At 44.2% G+C, this 19,452-nt stretch overlaps 1 protein-coding gene across 1 annotated transcript in view; it reads right to left on the bottom strand.

Annotated features, from left to right (window-relative positions):
* Positions 1-4,758: 4,758 nt before the first annotated feature.
* Positions 4,759-19,452, bottom strand: part of LOC310800854 (protein unc-13 homolog B-like) — a gene marked incomplete at both ends in the record, with an annotated part of 267,146 nt that continues 252,452 nt past the window's right edge. The window contains 4 exons of the mRNA XM_083664751.1: positions 4,759-5,092; positions 5,849-6,014; positions 16,827-16,910; positions 17,618-17,674. Of these exons, the coding sequence (XP_083520877.1) occupies positions 4,759-5,092; positions 5,849-6,014; positions 16,827-16,910; positions 17,618-17,674 (641 nt within the window). The remainder of the gene's footprint in view (positions 5,093-5,848; positions 6,015-16,826; positions 16,911-17,617; positions 17,675-19,452) is intronic.

The following is a 19,452-nucleotide window of genomic DNA, read 5'->3' as shown; positions in this document are numbered from 1 at the left end:
TAACTTCATGTTGTGATTTGCATTGACCATTGGTTGGATTCGAGCATGCAGGGGACGGGATATGGGGCAGATCCGCGTGCGTAATCACTGGCAGCTGCTGGTAACGGGAATTGCGAAACTCAACTTCAATGGAAACGCCTACAAGTCGCAATTGTACATTGTCGAAGTTGTAGAAATATCGCAATTATTTTGCGAAAAACTGTAATGGAAACACAGCTAGTGTTACTGATGAGACCCACCACAGTTGTGTCATCTGCAAATTTGATGAAGTGGTTTCATCAAATTTCATTGGTTGGGTGCACAGTCATGGGTCAGCACTGCAGGGTGAAGAACAAGCGACTGAGCACTCCTCCTTGGTGGACTCCCGTGCGCAGTGTGATGGTGCTGGATGTGGTATTTCCCCCCCGTGCTGACTGTGATCTCTCGGTGAGAAAGTCCAATATCCAGTTGCAGAGTGACGTGTTCAGGCCCAGCAGGGATGATGGTGTTGAACGCTGAACTGAACTCAATGAACAGCATTCTCACATATGAGTCCTTCCTGTCAAGGACAGTGTGAGGCAGCCAAACCCGGCCACACAACAGTAGGTGAGAACAGATTCAATGAAGCATTGATAAAACATAATCATTAGAACATTACAGACTTTAAATGTGTTCAGTTTTCTTAAAAAGAACAGGCGCTGCTGGACCTTTTTGCAGACAGCATCAGTGTTTGATTCAAAGCTCAGTTTGTTGTCTATAATGGTTCCCAAGTATTTATATTCCGGGACGATCTCAACTTCCATATCCTGAATGGTGGTATGAGAAATAGCAGGTTGAGATTTACGGAAATCAATGATCATATCTTTAGTCTTCGAAACATTGATTGACAAGAAGGTGTCATTACCAGAGATGGGAAGTAACGAAGTACAAATACTTTGTTACTGTACTTAAGTAGATTTTTCGAGTATCTGTACTTTACTTGAGTATTTAATTTTCTGACGACTTTTTACTTTTACTCGTTTCATTTTAACACAAGTATCTGTACTTTTACTTGTGTACATTTTCAAAACAGGTTCGTTACTTTTGTTTAAATGCACGAGAATGTAATTTAAAAACGAGTAGAAACGGGAGAACGGAGCAGAAGTAATAGACGAGTTTCCCAGCGCTGCTGATAAAAGCTCATTCCAGCTCCGCCAATAGTATGACTTGGCACTCCTCCGGGGCGTGGACAAAGAAGAGAAACATGGATTTTCTCTGAGGGGAGACCATGGGGGAGACACACGCAGACATTAGGAGCCGTGCAGACAGCCAGCACTTATTAGCGCTCCTCTTTTTGCAATTCATTCTCTATAAGTACGCGCTTAGCGCGCATCTCTTTCAAGAAGCATTTCATCGCGTTTAAAAGCTGGTGGTGTTTTCTTTAGCGCAGCGCTCTGGGCGCTGAAAGCTGAGGAAAGTTTAACAAGCGCCCTGCTCCTCTTCACTCCTCCCACCTCGAGTCTTCTCCCAGGAGAGGAGGATTTTCATCTCGCTGCTTCCAGAGTTGCCAATAATCTGGCTTTTCCAAGCGTTCTTTTTTAAATAACCGCATGGCCCCTTATGGTGTTGTTCTAACACATACATTCAGTTTGTGCACTGTCAACATTCAGCTAATATGGATATGGTGGTGTTCTAACACCAGAGACAGTTCTGTCTTGATAATAAACCTTGAATTTGTGAATGTGATCAACCTGTGGACATTCAGTTCCTTATCCATTAGGTATCAGTATCATATCAGTCTCGAGTATTGTGATTCTGCACTTTGTAAGGGACACCTTGTATCCAGCAGTTAAACTTGTCTAACTATTTGCACATTCATATATAATGGAAATATTAATGAGGGAGGACTAGATATGATTTTAATGGGGGTTTTTTGTGTGGAAAAACCATAGCACACTATTTAAAGTAGAGTTTTAAGATGTGTAAAACATTTGTAGGGGATCTTTTATCCTCAAATTATATTCTATGATGTGAGGTTCAGTCATTCAGAAAGATACGGTAAAAATACTTTTACTTTTACTCGTTGGGTACATTTCAGAGCCTGTACTTTTTTACTTTTACTTGAGTAAAATAATTGAATCAGTACTTCTACTTTTACCAGAGTAGTTTTTTACACAAGTAACTGTACTTCTACTCAAGTACAGAATGTCAGTACTTTTCCCATCTCTGGTCATTACACCAAGATATGAAATGGTCCACTATAGGACCATGCTCAGTCTCATTGTCATTTAAAAGACTTACAATGACTGAGTCATCTGCAAACTTCAGGATATGCCTCTTCTCTTCTCATACAGAACAGTGAGGAGAGGACACAGCCTTGGGGGGGAACCAGTAGAAGAGAATAGCTTGGAGGATAACACACCCCTGACCCTCACACATTGTGACCTGTCCGTCAGGAAGTCCACAATCCAGCAAATAAGATTTGGGTTTCGATTAAAATGAGAAATAAGTTTCTCTGCAAGGAGATAAGGCTAGATGGTGTTGAATGCAGGCATGTGTTTTTGGGGCCTCCAGATGTTGAACTAAAAGATTTAATAAAGTTAGGGTAGCATCCTCCACACCCCTACCTGCTTGGTAGGCAAACTGGAGAGGATCTAATTGACCTTCAACCTGCTTCAGTATCTCCTGCTTTACCAGCTTCTCAAAGACTTTCATCACCAGAGAGGTGAGAGCTATAGGTCTAAAATCATTTAGGACTTTGGGGTTTTTGTTTTTTGCCACATGGATGACGGTGGCATGTTTCCAAACCTTGGGTACGGTCTGCAACTGAAGAGACTGAGTGAAAATACCCTGAAAAATGTCACTCAGTTGTGAGGCACAAGACTTTAGCACTCGGCCACTAATATTGTCTGGTCCCGGGCTCTTATTAACCTTGGTTTGTTTAAGAAGCTTAGTGATGTCAGAGGGATCAAAGTCAAAGACAGAGGTGTCCCTGACAAGTTCGCAGATGTCATTGTTTTTTTCATTAAAAACATCGAAGTTGAATCTCAAATAAAAATTATTCAATTCATCTGCGAGCTGAGAATCAGAGGAAAAACCATCTAGAGAGACAGAATTATTGCCTTTTTGAAGGCCTGTCATTGATTTCATGCCATTCCAAACAGACTTAAGGTCGTTGGCATTGAATTTGGATTAAATTTTTTCCTTATAGACACTTTTCACCTTTGTAATCTCAGCACGAACAACTTTTCTAATTTCAGCATAGGCAGTTTTATCTCCACTTCTCAAGGCAGACTTTTTCTCCCGCAGTAGCTTTTCAGATCCTTGGTGATCCATGGCTTGTTGTTTGGATAGGTTATTTCTATTAGGTGATGATGGTTAAACAGTGATTGGGATTTCGAATCAGAATCAGAATCAGAATCACTTTTATTGCCACAGTATGCAAGTTACACGAGGAATTTATCTTAGTGCCTGTATGCAGGTCAATATACAAAGACAAAGAAGTAGGAAAGATAACTAAATCACAACATTACAAGTGCAATCAAGTCTATATAATATGTACATGAGTGGAGGAGTGTTCTGTGGATATTAAATATGAATTTACGTTGAATTTACATGAGATTTACAGTCTTAAGTTAAATAGGTGTTAAATAAGCAGTGAATTGCTGAAATTATTGTTTTTTTATATTTTATTTTCAATTTTAACAATATATGTGAACAAAAATGATGATGAAACACATTCAGACACAGTAAAGGAAAAAAAACATACATATATCAACAGTTATTATAATGTGGACCATCCATATAAGGTGCTTATATACTTGTAAGAGATGTCGCACATGGGGTCCCACGCAAGGCGTCCAACAGAAACCAGCCGGGCAAGTCACCCACCGCCCCTAACCTCGTCGAGGTAGGCTAGAAACGGGTCCCAAATAGTTAGAAAAGTTTTAAGTGAGTTGGTTCTCAGGGATCTGAGCCTCTCCATCCTTGTAACAGAGATCATGACTGTCAACCACAGTTGGAAAGAAGGTGAAGAGGGGGACTTCCATTCTTTCAGAATGAGTCTTTTGGCAACAGTTGTCCCCAGAGTCAGAGACTGTTCCACAGCTGTGGGGAAGCCCAGAGAGGTCAGTGGCTACAGATGGCCAACATAGCTAGAAGTTTTATTTAGGTTACATTTTCGTGCTGGTTAGTTCACAGAAAACGACTGTATTTTGACTGCTATGTTCATGAGGAAAACTTGTCTTTAATTTTCATTCCAAAATATACGTCATTAATTCAAATTATGTTTTCCATCTAAAGCTAAAAGTCAGTTTGCTTTAGCTCAATTAGCAGGTTGCAGCACACTCACTTTTCAATGACGTTTGGCCAAATTCAAGGACTCAGAATTGAGTAAAATATAACATGTCAAAATCACAGAAATCATAAAGGCCTTGTTTTGTTTTTTATCCCAAATGTCAAGTCAAAATCATCTTAAAGCTCTTGCTATATACCATCATACACACCGTCAGAAAAAAGGTACAGCTGAACCAAATGAGAGAACCTTTTTGTCCCTTATGAAAGTGTGTCCTTCGGATCTGAACTGTTGATGCTCAGATCCAGAAAGCTGAGGCATATTGTAAAAAAGAGTACCTTCAGGGCCCCCTTTATTTTCCAAAACATCCAAAGTCTTCTATGTGTTTCAAGGGTTTTCATGGCCCGTGGAAACCCTGTCACATTCTGCGAGATCTTTTCTCTGATGCTCTGGGTGCAGACGAAGCTGTGACGAAGGCGTAACCCATCACCCTAACTATGTCAGGGTCACATTTTCAACGTTCCACCGGCCGTCTCTCGGTCAGTCTGATCCTGCGCCTCATCTCGCCTCCTCCAGGGGCGAGTCTCCGACTTCAGCCCGACAAACTCTTTGGCGATCTCATCTTGGGGCCGCTGGGACAGTATGCGCGTGATGGCCGTGCCCGTGTCGTTGGTGTGGATCCGTGGCCCCAGCGGACACCAGCACACGCAGCTCTTTCGCTCTGCGATGTCACGGAGCTGAACCACCGTGGTGCCCACCACCCGGTCTGCGCGCCAACACCCGAATTCCTTCACAGTCAGCTGCAGCTCATAGCAATCTGGGGATTCCTTACCTAGGACACTGGAGAGGGGAGGAAAGGGGGAGGAGAGAGAGATGGGAGAGGAGATAGGGAGGAGAGAGAGAGGGGAGAGGACAGGAGAGAGAGAGGGGAGAGAGGAGAGGGGAGGAGAGGAGGGAGAGAGGAGAGGAGAGGGGGGGAATTAGGGGAAGGGCGAGAAGAGAGGGGAGGGAGGAGAGGAGGAGGAGAGAGGGAGGGGAGAGAGAGAGGAGAGGGGGAGAAGAGGAGGGAGGGGAGGGGAGGGGAGAGAGTGAGGGGGGAGACCAATTAAGCAAATTAGTATAATTTACAATGTAGGCCTAATGTCCCCCTTCAGCCAATTAGTATAATTTACAATGTATGCCTAATGTCCCCCTTCAGCCAATTAGCATAATTTACAATGTATGCCTAATGTCCCCCTTCAGCCAATTAGCATAATTTACAATGTAGGCCTAATGTCCCCCTTCATCCAATTAGCATAATTTACAATGTAGGCCTAATGTCCGCCTTCAGCCAGTTTGGACTCTCTCAGCATTTTGAAAATGCTGAGAGACAGTAGTGACTAGTGAGATACTGCACCAACCAAACAAATGAATGATACTGCGCCACCTTTGGGCCAATCAGTATAGTTTTGAAAAGGCTGAAAAAGTGTGAGATGGATCACTTCCCCAAACTTGAATCAGTGCAACAGACAAATGCGTAAATAAACAAATAATAATAAATGAACATACAAATGACAGCGACTGATCCAGATGTCACAGTCCAGGTACTGTACTTACAACTGGAAGACCTTGTTGAACTCGACGCTCCAGCAGGTGTTCTTGGACTTGGTGGTGAACTTGCGCTTCTTGTCGGCCAGGAAGGGACCCAACATGGTGACCTCCACGAAGGGCCAGAACTTCCCCGATGGCGCTGTCTGCCACTTCATGTCATTCACAGTGATAACTGGAAGAGAGAGAGACAGACGGAGAGAGGAAGAGAGAGACAGAGAGAGCGAGAGACGGAGAGAGACGGAGAGAGAGACAGAGAGGCAAATCAGCCCAATAGGCTACACCCTACTCCTCAGCCTTATAGATGGAATACAGGCAACTTAGAAAACCACCATAAGGCAATTAGCAGCCAACAAATCCAATCACTCCTAGACAAATTCCTGCTGATATCATTCCCCATCAATAATGAAGGTGTAAATTTGGTAGTTACAAACGTAAATATTATATTTTATAAATCAGCAAAATTAACAGACTTAAAGAAAAAGAACAAACCAAAAAGATGAAATGACACCACATGGTTTGATGAAGAGTGTAGAAATCGAAGGAAATTTGATTGAAAATTGAGAAAGCTATCCAATCAGAAACATTGGGACCCTGACAACCAAATGATACGCCTGCATTATGGGAAAACACTAAAACAATACAAAGATACCATAAGAATAAAAAAGGAAAAACATATCCGAAATCAACTTAACACATTCACTGCCAGCCGTTTTTCAATACTGTAGTTAGCTTCTGCCAGAGGTTTTTTTTGAGGATTCTGGCTCATCTTTCAAGAGCCAAGGATTCGTTTCTGTTAGGATTTTGTGAACACACAATATCTCAAAAGAACTAATAGAATGTGTGCTTTCTCTGTCTAAAAGAGTTAGTTTGTAGAGTTAGTAGTTATGTAAGCATTAGCAGTTGAATACAGCATGGTTTCAGCGTCAGAAAATGTATTCTGAGATAAACGGCTTTTTGTGAAATTCGATAGAACAGTCACTTTAACCATTCATTTTTGGCATCAGTAAGACGTCAGACATCTAAACAATAGTTTTGAACAGTAATTTCCTCCATAACAGCAGGAAACACCCCTCTCCTTCAAACTCCTCCCTCCGTGTGTGTTCTTCTTGGCTGCAGCGGGCTTGTCACAAGCTCGTTGCTGCTGCTGCTGTAACCTCGCGTCACCAGGCTCACTGCTTTGCTGCTGCTCTGCCTGTCTGCTGGCGGCCGCTGGACAAGTGTGGATGGGCTCGCTCGTTTCTTGGGGTTCTGAGAGCTTTCATGAAGCTTTTGCGATTCTGGTCTTATTTATGCTGCGTGTTTCAAAGTGTGTTCCACCCGTAATCTATTATGCAAATTTGCAAAACCCCACCGCCAGCTCCCAAGCGCGAAAGCGTTTTCGCCAATCCATTTTCATGAGAATGGCTTCCTCACCCTGCTTTTTGCTTGCCTTCCTCTAGAATGGAGAGCACTGTCACCACTTAGTGGGTCGGTGGAATGGGTTGTACACGTTCGGTAGCTCCAATATTTTTATAGGAGACGTGGGGGGCATTGATCCACGTAGCACCGTCAAAAAAATATATATTTTTTTTTGACGTCTCAACTCGTCATTGGCAGTGAACCGTTGGATTTTTTTTGACGAGTCAACTCGCCATTGGCAGTGAACGTGTTAACATAATTGAAGAATCAATTATAAGTAAATTATATATATATATATATATATATATATATTGAATAAGAAATAAACAAACACTAGACTAAGAGTCCAGCGGACCGCACAAACTCCTCAGACTTGGACCAACTTTTCACGTGGCATTTATTTGCAACAGCTCACAGGTACAACGCGTTTCGCAGATGCTTCATCAGGTTCATTCATGAAAATGAGTGATCACACACACCTTTGTAGTGGGCTGTGTGATAGAACGGCCCGCCTCTGAACGCATAAATCAATCAGTCAATCAGTTCTAAAGTTCTAACTGATTGACTGATTGATTTATGCGTTCAGAGGCGTGCCGACACAGTTCATCAGCAGCTCGGCACCTATGACACACCACTCTAGTCGGTGTGTGTGTAAAGGGGCTAAACATGCATTCCCAGAGATGATGACGCTCTCATAACACAGCCCCCCTGCTGCCTCCCATGACAATGCGGTCCTGGGAGAAGGGGTAGGTATAGAGCAAGGGGTTGGCTTCAGAGATTGCACTCTCCTGGCGAAGAAGGCCATCAGGGAGGTGCAACAGAGCGATTGTCAGCAGGGGGGTATCATGGTGCCTCCACATTCTGAGTGAAGATGGAGACCGATTATGGCAAAATGTTTTCCCTTACTTCTGGAGGACAAGCCGCCTTTAGGCTTTGCTTGTCCCAGTTAGGTTGGGAAGCAGGTCCATGCCTGCGATGCATCAAGTCAGTTGCTGCTTATTAACTGCTCCCCATATTAACTCATTCACCGCCAGTTTAGGACTGCCAATATTTAGCACAGGCCAAAGATTTTCATAATTGTTGGTCATCTTTCAAGACCCACAGTAAATTATCTATTAGCACCAGAGTGATTTGCAATACCTCAAAATGAAGATGTACGTCTCTGGGTTCACCAGGGAAAAAAAAGTGAGCTTTTAGCATGTTCTGTACTCTACTTATAGCCATTTATATACACCCTGTTTTCCCCCAAAATGTCTCTCTGAGAAAAGAAATTGCAGAAAATGGCATTTATGTATTTATGCACACAATCTCATGCAGAACTCGCTCTCAATTCTTTTATTTTGAACTGTATTGACATCAGACATGTAAATATTATTCGTTAGGACACAAATGACAAAAAAAAAAATATATATATATATATATATATACACATGAAGTGCTTTTTTTTTACATTCAACAATACAGTTTACTCGGTGTGAGTGAGTGTGCAGACAGACAGACAGACAGACAGACAGACACACCGACAGACAGACAGACAGACAGACAGACAGACAGACACACACACACACACACACACACACACACACACACACGATCCCCCTTTTAGATTTCTAACCCCACATATGATAAGCAATAACCACGCCCTGTGGCGCTGGGATTGGCCAGGAGCAACACTGGAGGGCACGCAGCCCAGCGATTACATGAACCAACTGAATAGCTCTTGAGAAAGGACAGCGGGCTGCTCTGACTCCCGCTTCTGCCTTGTGCCTTGCTGTTGTGTGTTTATTTTGCACCCTTCCTCGTCCATGTCTCCCTGTCATATCCCCTGCTATCTGATCGTTCCCGTTTTCCCCTCGGCTATTCAACACGTCCTCACCGCCCTCGCAAACTGATCGATCATTTCCTCATTCCTCCGATGATCAAACACATCTCTTGATTACTTTCTCCCGGCTGGCACAGAGGAAGGCGACTCCAGCTCGTGCAGCGCGCCGAGGCGCGTTTCAATGGCGTTTCTCCTGTCTGCACAAGGAAGCGTTACCAGTTTTCTGCTTTTCCTCCTGCTCAATTTCAAAACAACAGCTGCGGTATGTGTTTGTTCACGTGTTGTCTTAGATGATAGGGACCTGATACCATGTGACAGGCTGGGGAAGTGTTTAAACTACGCCCTGCAGTAATAAAAACAAAAACACGTCAAACACGTCATTGGCGGGGAGGGCTATTTCTGATAACACGTCAAAGACGTCATTGGCGGTGAATGAGTTAAGGTCTGGTCCGAGGCCCACACCAGTCAACCTTTAACTGTGCCACCCTCCTCAGGACGGTAAAGCAGGGCTGAGTGGGTGTTCACTCTTATGTAACACTCTTATGTCCGTCACAGACCAAGCTGCCTTGAGTGACCAGTCTCCCAGGCTGGGCTCTTTTATTGGTTAGGAATATATTCCAACAGGCATAGGGGATCGGAGGTCAGAGCGTGAAGAGTTTCCAGAATTCCTGGAAGACAAGCCACCCTCAGGCTTGCTTGTCCAATTCTCATTGGAGGGGGTTCCAGTGACACAGATAACGAGCAGATGTGCTGCAGCTTAGGAGCTTTACATGCAGCTCACTCTATTGTGCCTCAGTAGCAGCCACACACCAATCCAGGTAGTGCGATGTGTCAGCAGCAATGGTGACAGGCCTGTGTATAGGCGGCTTATGAGCCCGCACACACACAGCCGGGCTCACCATGGCCTAGCCTGCCACCGGCCTTGGTCGCCAAGTACGCTGACGATTCTGTCATCGTCAGTCTGCTTGATGATGATGATGTAGGACACGGCCAAGTCATTGACGACTTCGTTTCTTGGTGCGAAAACGCTTCCTTACAACTCAACGTTTCCAAAACGAAAGAGGTTTGTATTGATTTTCGACGTTCCCCCCTGTTCCCCAGAGCAGTTTTGTCAACGGTCAGCCTGTCGATATAGTGACAGACTACAAATATCTGGGTACGGTAATTGACAGCAAGCTGAAGTTTGATCTGAATACCGACATGCTGTGTAAGAAAGGTCAGCAGCGCCTTTTCTGCCTTAGGAAGCTGGCCAAATTTCAGGTTGATAAAACTCTGATGAAAATGTTCTATAGCGCTTTTGTGGAGTCTGTCATATCATTTTCCATAATCTGCTGGTATGGTAATCTTTGTACTAAAGACAAGAACTCCCTGGGGAGAATAGTGAAGGTGGCTTCGAAAATAGCCGGAACCCAGTTAAGAAGCCTGGACCAGATCTGTAATAACCAGGTGCTGAAAAAAGCTGTGTCCATCCGATCAGATGATGCCCACCCTCTGAGGTTCGAATATGAGCTCCTTCCTTCCGGGCTCCGCCTTTGTGCCCCCATAGTTAAAAAGAACAGATACAGAAATTCCTTTGTGCCTGTCTCTATCAGAGCGTTGAACGCTGCTGGGGTACAAATGTAATGTCTCCCCATCTGCCGTTGCTGTTATTTTGTTATTTATTTATTTTATCCTTTTATTCTTTTATTATTTTATCTTTATTTATTCTTAGGGGTACAGTACAGTATATCTGTATTATATACTTTGGTCTGGACTGAGGTTTTTTCTTTTGTGCTTTAATACAATGATACATTGTAGCTCTTTCTTGTGATATAAATGTGAGCGAAATGCACTTTATATCTCTACTGTGCACTTTAGATTGTTGCTACTGTTGTCATTTGCACTTTAACTATTGTGTTGCACTTTAAACTGCTGCTCTAGACTGTTTTTACAATGTTTTTTTTTGTCTTATTTGTTTTTATGTATGTACTTCGTACTACGCTTTCTGCAATCCAATTTGCCCTTTTGGGACACTTAATAAATCTTGAATCTTGAATCTTGAATCTTGTTATGCACCACTCTAGAGAGAGTGATATGGATTACATTAGATTACATTACATTACGTCATTTGGCAGACGCTTTTATCCAAAGCGACTTACACACAGCGTTCAGCATCTCTGTGGACGAGTCTGAGGTACCTTCGGCTTACAAGCTTTGCAACGAGGCAGTCCGGTTCACCAGGCCCAGATACCGGATATCCTTCTCCCCTCAGGGACATGGAGGTAGAACCATCGGCATGTCAGCGGGTTCTCCGGCCCACGGTTTTGCTTGAGGTTGGTCCAGTATGTCCTCTTCAAAAGGTGGCTCTTCCGTAAGGCCTGGAAGACAAGCTGCCTTTGGGCCTTGCTTGTTCCAGTCTGGTTGAGGACCAGGGTGACCGTAAGATCGTGCACCTGCCTTAGGGCTGAGGTTTTCCATGGTGCATTGTCCCCCTGGCTCTTTTGAACATGCATCACAGTGCTCCTGGCCCTTCAGAACATGGCGACTGTTGCTGCGTATTGCCTGCTTCACGCTTTAGGTCTGGTCCGGGGCTCAAACCAGTCAGTCTGTCAGACTGGCCCTTCCACCCTCTCCAGGATGGTGAAGCAGGGCTGAAGTGAGCAGTCACTTGTGGCCGTTGGGCCCTGACAGTGCAGTTCCACTGGACACGTGCCCGCAGGGCAACAGACTCAGTCCATTACAGACCGAGCTGCCTTGGGAAACCAGTCTCCAAGGCAGGGCTCTCATTGGTTTGTGGATACAATCCATACATACGGGGATGTCAGAATGGGAACTTCCTTAATTCTTGGAGGACCAGCCACCTTCAGGCTTGCTTGTATGCATGTGTTCATTCATGGCCAGGGTGACCTGTAGAGGGTGCCTCCGCCCCTTGGGGCCCGATGGGTTCCACAGCTGTACATTGTGCCCCTGGCTCTTATTACAATCTGCTAAAAACAAAACAAAAAAAACAATGTGCTCACTGCTCAGTGCTCCCTGCCTCGGCAGAGGAGGACTGTTGGTGCATATTGCCTGTGCTCCACCCTAAAGTCTGGTCCAGGGGCCACACCATTTGGTTATTGAGCTGCGCCCTTTCACCCTCCCCAGGATGGTGAGGCAGCGCTGTGTGGGTCGTAATGCCCATCAGAGCCCTGACAGTGCTCCATTGGACATATGCCCGCAGGGCAACAGACTCCCTCCATTGATTACAGACCAAGCTGTCTTGAGCAACCCGTCGCCAAGACTGGGCTCTCTTATACAATCCGACAAGCTCATGGGGTGGAGCATTAATTTTTCCCTGACTCAAGAGACAAAGAGGGGAAAAAGGGGAAGACAAGCCGCCCTCATGCTTTGCTTGTCCCAGTTTAATTTGGAGGATGGTGCCTCTGCCTCTTGGCGGATGGCATCCACAGCGCACTGGTGCCCACGTTTTTTGGAGGCACGCTTAGGGGGGCGTTCCCTCCCAAGCTTGGATTTGCCCGCAGAGGGATCTGCAGGCTTATGGACTGCGCTAGCTCTCGGTGGGACCAATGCCATTGTATCGACAAGAGCAACGCCATTGTATTGACCGAAGAAGGAAAAAGAGGAGACGTGAGCTCCATGCCCTTCGGTGCATAGGACTGTTGCCGCTATACTGCTGGGTGATGCTGGCTAGTGCTGCGCCCATGCCCTACATTTCCACCCTAAGGCCTGATCTGAGTCCCGTGTCAGTCAGTCTATGGAACTGCAGCCTTCACCATCCTCAAAGTTTCCTTAGTGATGAATTACTAAGTCACTAATGCGTCTGGGCCCTGGGGTCATGACTCTTACGAGAACACACAAGGGTCCCGAGGGTGGTCGTCTGTGAAGCAAGCCTTGTTACCTGGCTCTCCACCCAATTACAGATGACCTTGCTGAGGTCCGCTAAGCCCTGGTGGCACCTTGTGCCTGGGCTAGGTGTGTGCGCATATGGCATATTTTGTCATTGTTTGTGCACAGAGGTAGCTCTGGTGGTGGTGCTTCTCATTTGAGCGCAATGGCCACTTCAGGCTCCCGGAGGAGCAGATACGTCTGCATGGTTTCCTCACGGTGTGTCTTACTCTCATCATGAATGGAATTCATGAGGGAGAGAGGTCGACTGATAGGAAACGGATTGTTACGATGTAACCCAGGTTTCCTGAGGGAGACTTCTCTCCCTGCAAGAAGCCGCTCCGAAACAGGCTTCCAATCAGATTAAGCAAGAGCGTTGCACCTGAGAGTAGAGAGTCCGGCCAATCAGCGTGCAGGCGCAATTGCACCCAGGTGGTGCTAGTTAGTGTCTTAACGAGAAATCCATGACAGCTGCGCTGGATCAGATAATCTCATCATGAATGGAATTCATGAGGGAGAGAAGTCTCCCTCAGGAAACCTGGGTTACCCACCGGCTTCACTATTCTAACCATAAATTGCACAGGATTTACCCGTCTGTCTCACCACTGTGTGACAGGTGTTTTTGTTTATCGGAGGACACTCTGTCTCATGCTTTTTGGTTTTGCCCTTCACTGACTGAGTTCTGGGCCAAAGTATTCGACTGGTACTCTAAGGCCTACAAAGTGACCCTTCAGCCGGAGGCAGAGCTTGCCATCTTTGGCTGCTCTGACTCATCTTTGAGTTTTCCTACAGCTGTGCAGCAAGCTCTGACACAGGGGACAATCGTTGCCAATAAACTTATCCTACAGGAATGGAAGTCCCCCTCCCCACCATCTTTTCAGCTATGGCTGGCGGGTATGACTTCTGTCATACGGATGGAGAGACTTAGGTTCCTGAGAATCAATTCACTCTGGAGATTTTCGGTTGTTTGGGGCCTGTTTCTGGCCTACCTTGACGATGTTAGGGATGATGAGTGACTTGTGTGGGACCCTATGCCATGTATTAGCTTTACAAGCACTGTCATTGTTGTGATGTTGGAGTGTGTGTGTGTGTGTGTGTGTGTGTGTGTGTGTGGGGGGGGGGGGGTAACTTATATACTGTACTTATAAGCATCAAATGTCATCTAGATAGAAATATGGAGAAAACCCTCAGATTGGGATATTTTGCTGCCAGCTAGCGTTAGCATTAAGGTTTAGCTTCCCCTCTTTCTCCCCGATTCTACTTAGCCAAGTTTCCCTATCTGCTGCTACCTTATCTGCTGTCCTTGTCGTTGCTCCACCCCCTCTGCCAACCTAGGGTTAGGGTTAGGGTTAGGGTGTAGACTTTCACATGTCTCCTCCAATACAGGTGCAGTCACCAGCCGCTTCAGCGACCAGGATATTGCATTTTTTGGGTGAGGGGTTCCTATATGAAGGAAACCCCCAGGGGGCATGGGGAGAACATGCAAACTCCACACAGAAAGGCCCTTTTGCATCAGTCAACGAATCATTCGTCTGTGGTTTTAGGAATCAAGAATATAATAAATAAATAAATTTAACATAGATTTGTTTGATCAATCTCTTCTATATGATGCCATGTTAAATCAACAGAACTTAGGGTATTTAGAGAGGGAAAGACTTGTATCTTGTTACTGCGGTCAAACAATTGGTACAGCTCAGACAAGTTGCTGGGGTTTAGCGGCTCATTTGTAAACAGCCTCTCAGAGCCAATCAGGACTCTGCTATTTCACATACGCCCAGGTTGGGCGTTAACACAGGGGTTAAAGCAAAATAAAATCTTTTGACTGAAAAAATTTCGAGGCCTATTTTAGCTATTTCGGGCTTTCTAGAGTGTCCGCTTTTTCCCCACCGTGCCGTCGCTTCACATGGGTTTTCATGTAAAAAAGGGCAGACAGTGTGTACATCACACTCTCAAGTTCCCAAACATCCAGTAGGCCTAATGATGCATGAATTGTGTTCTGGGCTGATGTTATAAGGTTCCACGTAGGTATGCCAACAGAGACATGTGAAAATTACTGGCTATAATAAATCACAATTAATATATAGATGTTTTTATCGAGTCAAACAAGTAGGTTAAGGGATCAGTATAACAATTAGGCTATAACTAACAGTAGCCACAGGAACTACAACAACATTGTCAAACATATGTCCCAACTAAGGAGGTTCTCTTCCACCAGTCACACAGCTCTGCTCCACCCAAACTCCCACCCCTCCTGTCCCACTGAGCTGATGGTCTGGTAGCCTACTGTTATGAAAACACACCAATTAATACTGTCAGACAACACCTAGCATGCCTAGGCTAACCACCTAACGCTAGTGTTACAGTTCAGCATCAAGTGAAGAGGAAACATCCCACTGCACACGGTTACATCTAAAACTTCCCTCAGAATTACATAACTATCATGGAGTCAGGTAACAGATGAAATCAACATCTTGTTATCAACTAACTCAGAGACTAGCAGCAGCTGACACATCTAATGCTAACCAGAAAGTTAGTAACCAACTAGTTACTGCACTAGCAACAGTTGTTTGTTAATGTTATCATGTTGCGTTACAGATAGGTGCCTATAGCTCATTCAGTAACGTTAGCATTGACGCTAGTGAAACTCCACTAGACTTTTTCTCTCCATCAAATAACGTTATTCTGCTGACATTCATCTTTATGATGGAAATGACAATTAGTGACATGTGGTCGTGGAAAAAGCGTCAACCCCCGCGCTGTCAGGGGGGAAAAACACCGAAAATAATAACGTTAACGTTACTCATACTGCAGCAAACGTTTGAGCGTGTGTGTGTGTTAGCAAGTTTTACCTGTCCGTGTCCAATAAAAGACAACTCCGCATCGCGCATGTTTTCAAAGTTCCTCCACCTTTGCAGTAATAAATTAACTCCAATTCTCACAATAACAAACTTCTTCAGTCCAATGCTGTCATGGATAATTTAACGTTAGGAACTAACGCTGTCTGAGAGGCAGATGGCAACAGTGTTTTGTTTAGCGTTACATGGAGTGGCTTTGCAGGGTCGCGTTCAGCGGGCCGAAAACATAGCACAACATAGCAAAACATTTATCAGCGAACATAGTGGTGCATTGAAACAGGCAAGGAAACATGACGTTCAACCTGGAAACCGTAGCAATACATTTTCAGGCTTATTGTGGCTTGAACACAACCCAGGAGAATCATTTGGACGTCCGGTCGGAATTTTTCAAAATAAAAGCTTTCATTCAAACTCAATACAATACACATTGAAAATATACAAAGGGGCTTTCATTTTGGTATTTTTCACATTTCATATCTGGCTCCAATAGACGGAAATCCATCGTAGCGACGGAGAACTTTAATCCCTGCGTTAACATTAGTTCACCCTTTACTAGATGATTTTGAGAACTTTTTGACGAAAATTCATCATTTGTATTTATCTTCCACGATATTAATCGACTAGTCAACTACTTTTTGGGAATAGTAGATGACTACTATAATTCAGTAGTCGTGAGCTAGTGCAGCGACCAGGACACATATCCTTGTGTGGCTTCCCACCCGCAGACACGGCCAATAGTTTCTGTAGGGTTGCCTGACCAAGCTAGTGGTGTGTGTGTGTGTGTGTTTGTGTGTGTGAGCCCCTCGTGTTAGCGAGAAAGTTAAGGTCAGTATTGAGGTTAGTTTAGGGTTAGGACTTGTCTTTATGGTTAGAAATAGGATTAGGTTTAGGGTTAAATTAAGGGTTAGGGGTAAGGGAATGCAAGTAGCCAATGAATGTCCTCAAAAGTATAGTAGTACAAATGTGTGTGTGTGTGTGTGTGGGTGTGTGTGTGTGTGTGTGTGTGTGTGTGTGTGTGTGTGTGTGTCTTGCTCTGGTGTCTCACCCCTGACGTTGACCTTGGGTTCCTTCCCCAGCACCATGTCGATCTGGACCACGGCCTCTCCGATGGGTTTCTGCACTCCTGAGCCTGCAGCACACGCACACACATACACGCACACACGCACACACAGCACACAGCACCATTACTACATGATTGTGTGAGTGATTATTGAGATTGTGAACAGCTCAGCATGCCCATTGGCAGATCCAGATATATTTCTCTACACGTTCTTCCATCTGTCAATCATCATGGGAGCAGCTAACAGGGGCAAACTGGCACATCTGCTCTGTCAGTCTAATAATATGAACAGCTAACAGTGCACATTTGCATAGAAGCTCATGCAACGGACTGTACATTTGTAGATCTAGAAAATGCAAAAGTGTGTCAATCAAATCTGTCAATTCCAATCAATTGACACTTTCCTGTGATTTATTTTCTTTATTTCTGCTTCATATTTAATCTTATTTTACAGTTTTTAAATCACTCAAGGAGAATGGACTAACAGTACCAGTTGACAAACAAACAATAAATAAATACATAAATAAATACGTAAAAAAACATAAATAAATACATAAATAAATAAGCCAGAAGCTATGTAACAGCAGGATGAAAATGCATCTTTAAACTTTGTTCGATTTCAGTGAGTAGCTTTGGGCATAAATTCTTCTGTTACAATAGAGGCCTATCATGAAGCTTGTGAAGAGTGGGCACTAACACTTACACACGGCATATTAACGCATTAACGTATTGGAAGAGTTGCAACAAAAATCAGAGTTTGCGTGTTGCTGACTTACCGCGGTCAGGCCGAATGTTCTCACTGGCTGTGATTCTGATGCCCATCCCATCATGCACTGCGAAAGAGGAAAGAACAACGAAAAGATGCTTTAAAATACCTTGATTAAGATATAGTTTTACTCAACCTAGTAGATTTACAGATAGATAGATACATAGATAGATAGATAGATAGATAGATAGATAGATAGATAGATATATAGATAGATAGATAGATAGATTTGTGACAAAACTAAATGCCTCTAAACTAATTAACCTAATTAAATGAGTGGCGGGTGGAAATAATAATGAGCCTATTCTTATTTAAACATGCAGTTTTGAAACATTCAATAAACACAAATTAAAAATAGACTATGACTCGACACCCTAAGTGATACACACATGTTATGGGAGTGGTAGATTGGACCCATTACATCAATTTCCGTGTTAGTAGAATGGTTAGTTCCTTGCTCCGCGGTAATGCCACGAACAGCTGTATCGCGCAGTAAATCTCTGTTTTCTTATTTTTTTATTTTTTTATTTTTTACTTTTTTAACTAACTTCTAACCCTTTTCAAATTCTGCTAAGGCATTCCTGAGATATCACGTTAACAAGCTTGAAAATGGCGTTCGAGAGGTCACAGTGACCTTGACCTTTGACCTCTGACCACCAAAATCTAATCAGATCATCCTTGAGTCTAAGTGGATGTTTAAGGCAAATTTGATGAAATTCCGTCAAGGGGTTCCTCAGATATCGCGTTAACAAACATTGTACGGACGGACGGACGGACGGACATGCCTCCGGCCTATCGCCGGCGGAGGCATAATAATAAAATGGAGTTACTACAACAGTGTTGAGCAGAGAGAGAGAGAGAGAGAGAGAGAGAGAGAGAGAGAGATTGACGGGTGGTTATCACGTGGGGCTTTCTCCCCGTCGGTAAGCAAATCTTCAGGAGAGAGAATAGCGACTGAAGAAGCAAGATGGACAATGAAAAGTTAATCCACTTAGTACAACAGCATCCAGTTGTCTATGACAGCAGTCACCCAAGAAGGAGACCTGGTGTTACATATCCAGCATCAATAGCACATTAAATATATCCAATTTATTTTACCTACCCATGATAATTAGGGGCCACACGTGACTTGGCTCAGGTTCAGCGTGCAATAGGCGTGCAGTGTGATCGCAAAAGCGTGTGATAGGTTCATCTTAGCGTTTCTACATTTTTTTTCTTTTTTCTTTTTTATTCTTGGTATCTCAAGGGAAGTCTAATAGGTCTACCAACACGTGAAGTTTTTACATTGTCAGCGCTCACACGCTCATTTCTCACTGTTGACCTAGGCATGACAGTTTGTGGTGGCGGTGACCTTGCAGGTAAGTGTCTTTCTTGGTTGTCAAGTTGTTCTGACCCTGTTCCTGCAGGCTGCTGTCCATCCTCTATCAGCTGTGGTGAGTCAGGTGGTACATTGTCAACAGCCTCAGTGTATTTTGGAACAGTCCACGTTTCATTTGTTTTCCGTATGTGCCGTCTGTTCCTTCTGTAGATTTGGTCATTGTCGGTCTGTACGATGTATGACCTCGGTTGTTCATGTCTCTTCAGTATGACAGCACGTTTCCACTCGTTTTGCTGTCTGATTCTCACTCTTTCTCCTTCTTTCACCTCTGGTAGCTTCCTTGTCCCACGGTCAAAGTAGTGCTTCTGTTTGCTTTGTCTGTCCATCAACCTGCTCCGTACATGTTTGTACAGTTGTGGCTTTAACAGGCTCTTTGACACAGGTATTTTTGTTTTCAGCCTCCTACCCATGAGCAGTTGTGCAGGGGAGTAGCCTACTCCATCCAGCGGCGTGTTTCTATCCTCCAA

This window comes from Poromitra crassiceps, assembly GCF_964638095.1.
Source record: "Poromitra crassiceps genome assembly, contig: HAP1_SCAFFOLD_125, whole genome shotgun sequence".
Taxonomy (NCBI): Eukaryota; Metazoa; Chordata; class Actinopteri; order Beryciformes; family Melamphaidae; genus Poromitra; species Poromitra crassiceps.
This window is presented reverse-complemented; position numbering and strand designations above follow the sequence as displayed.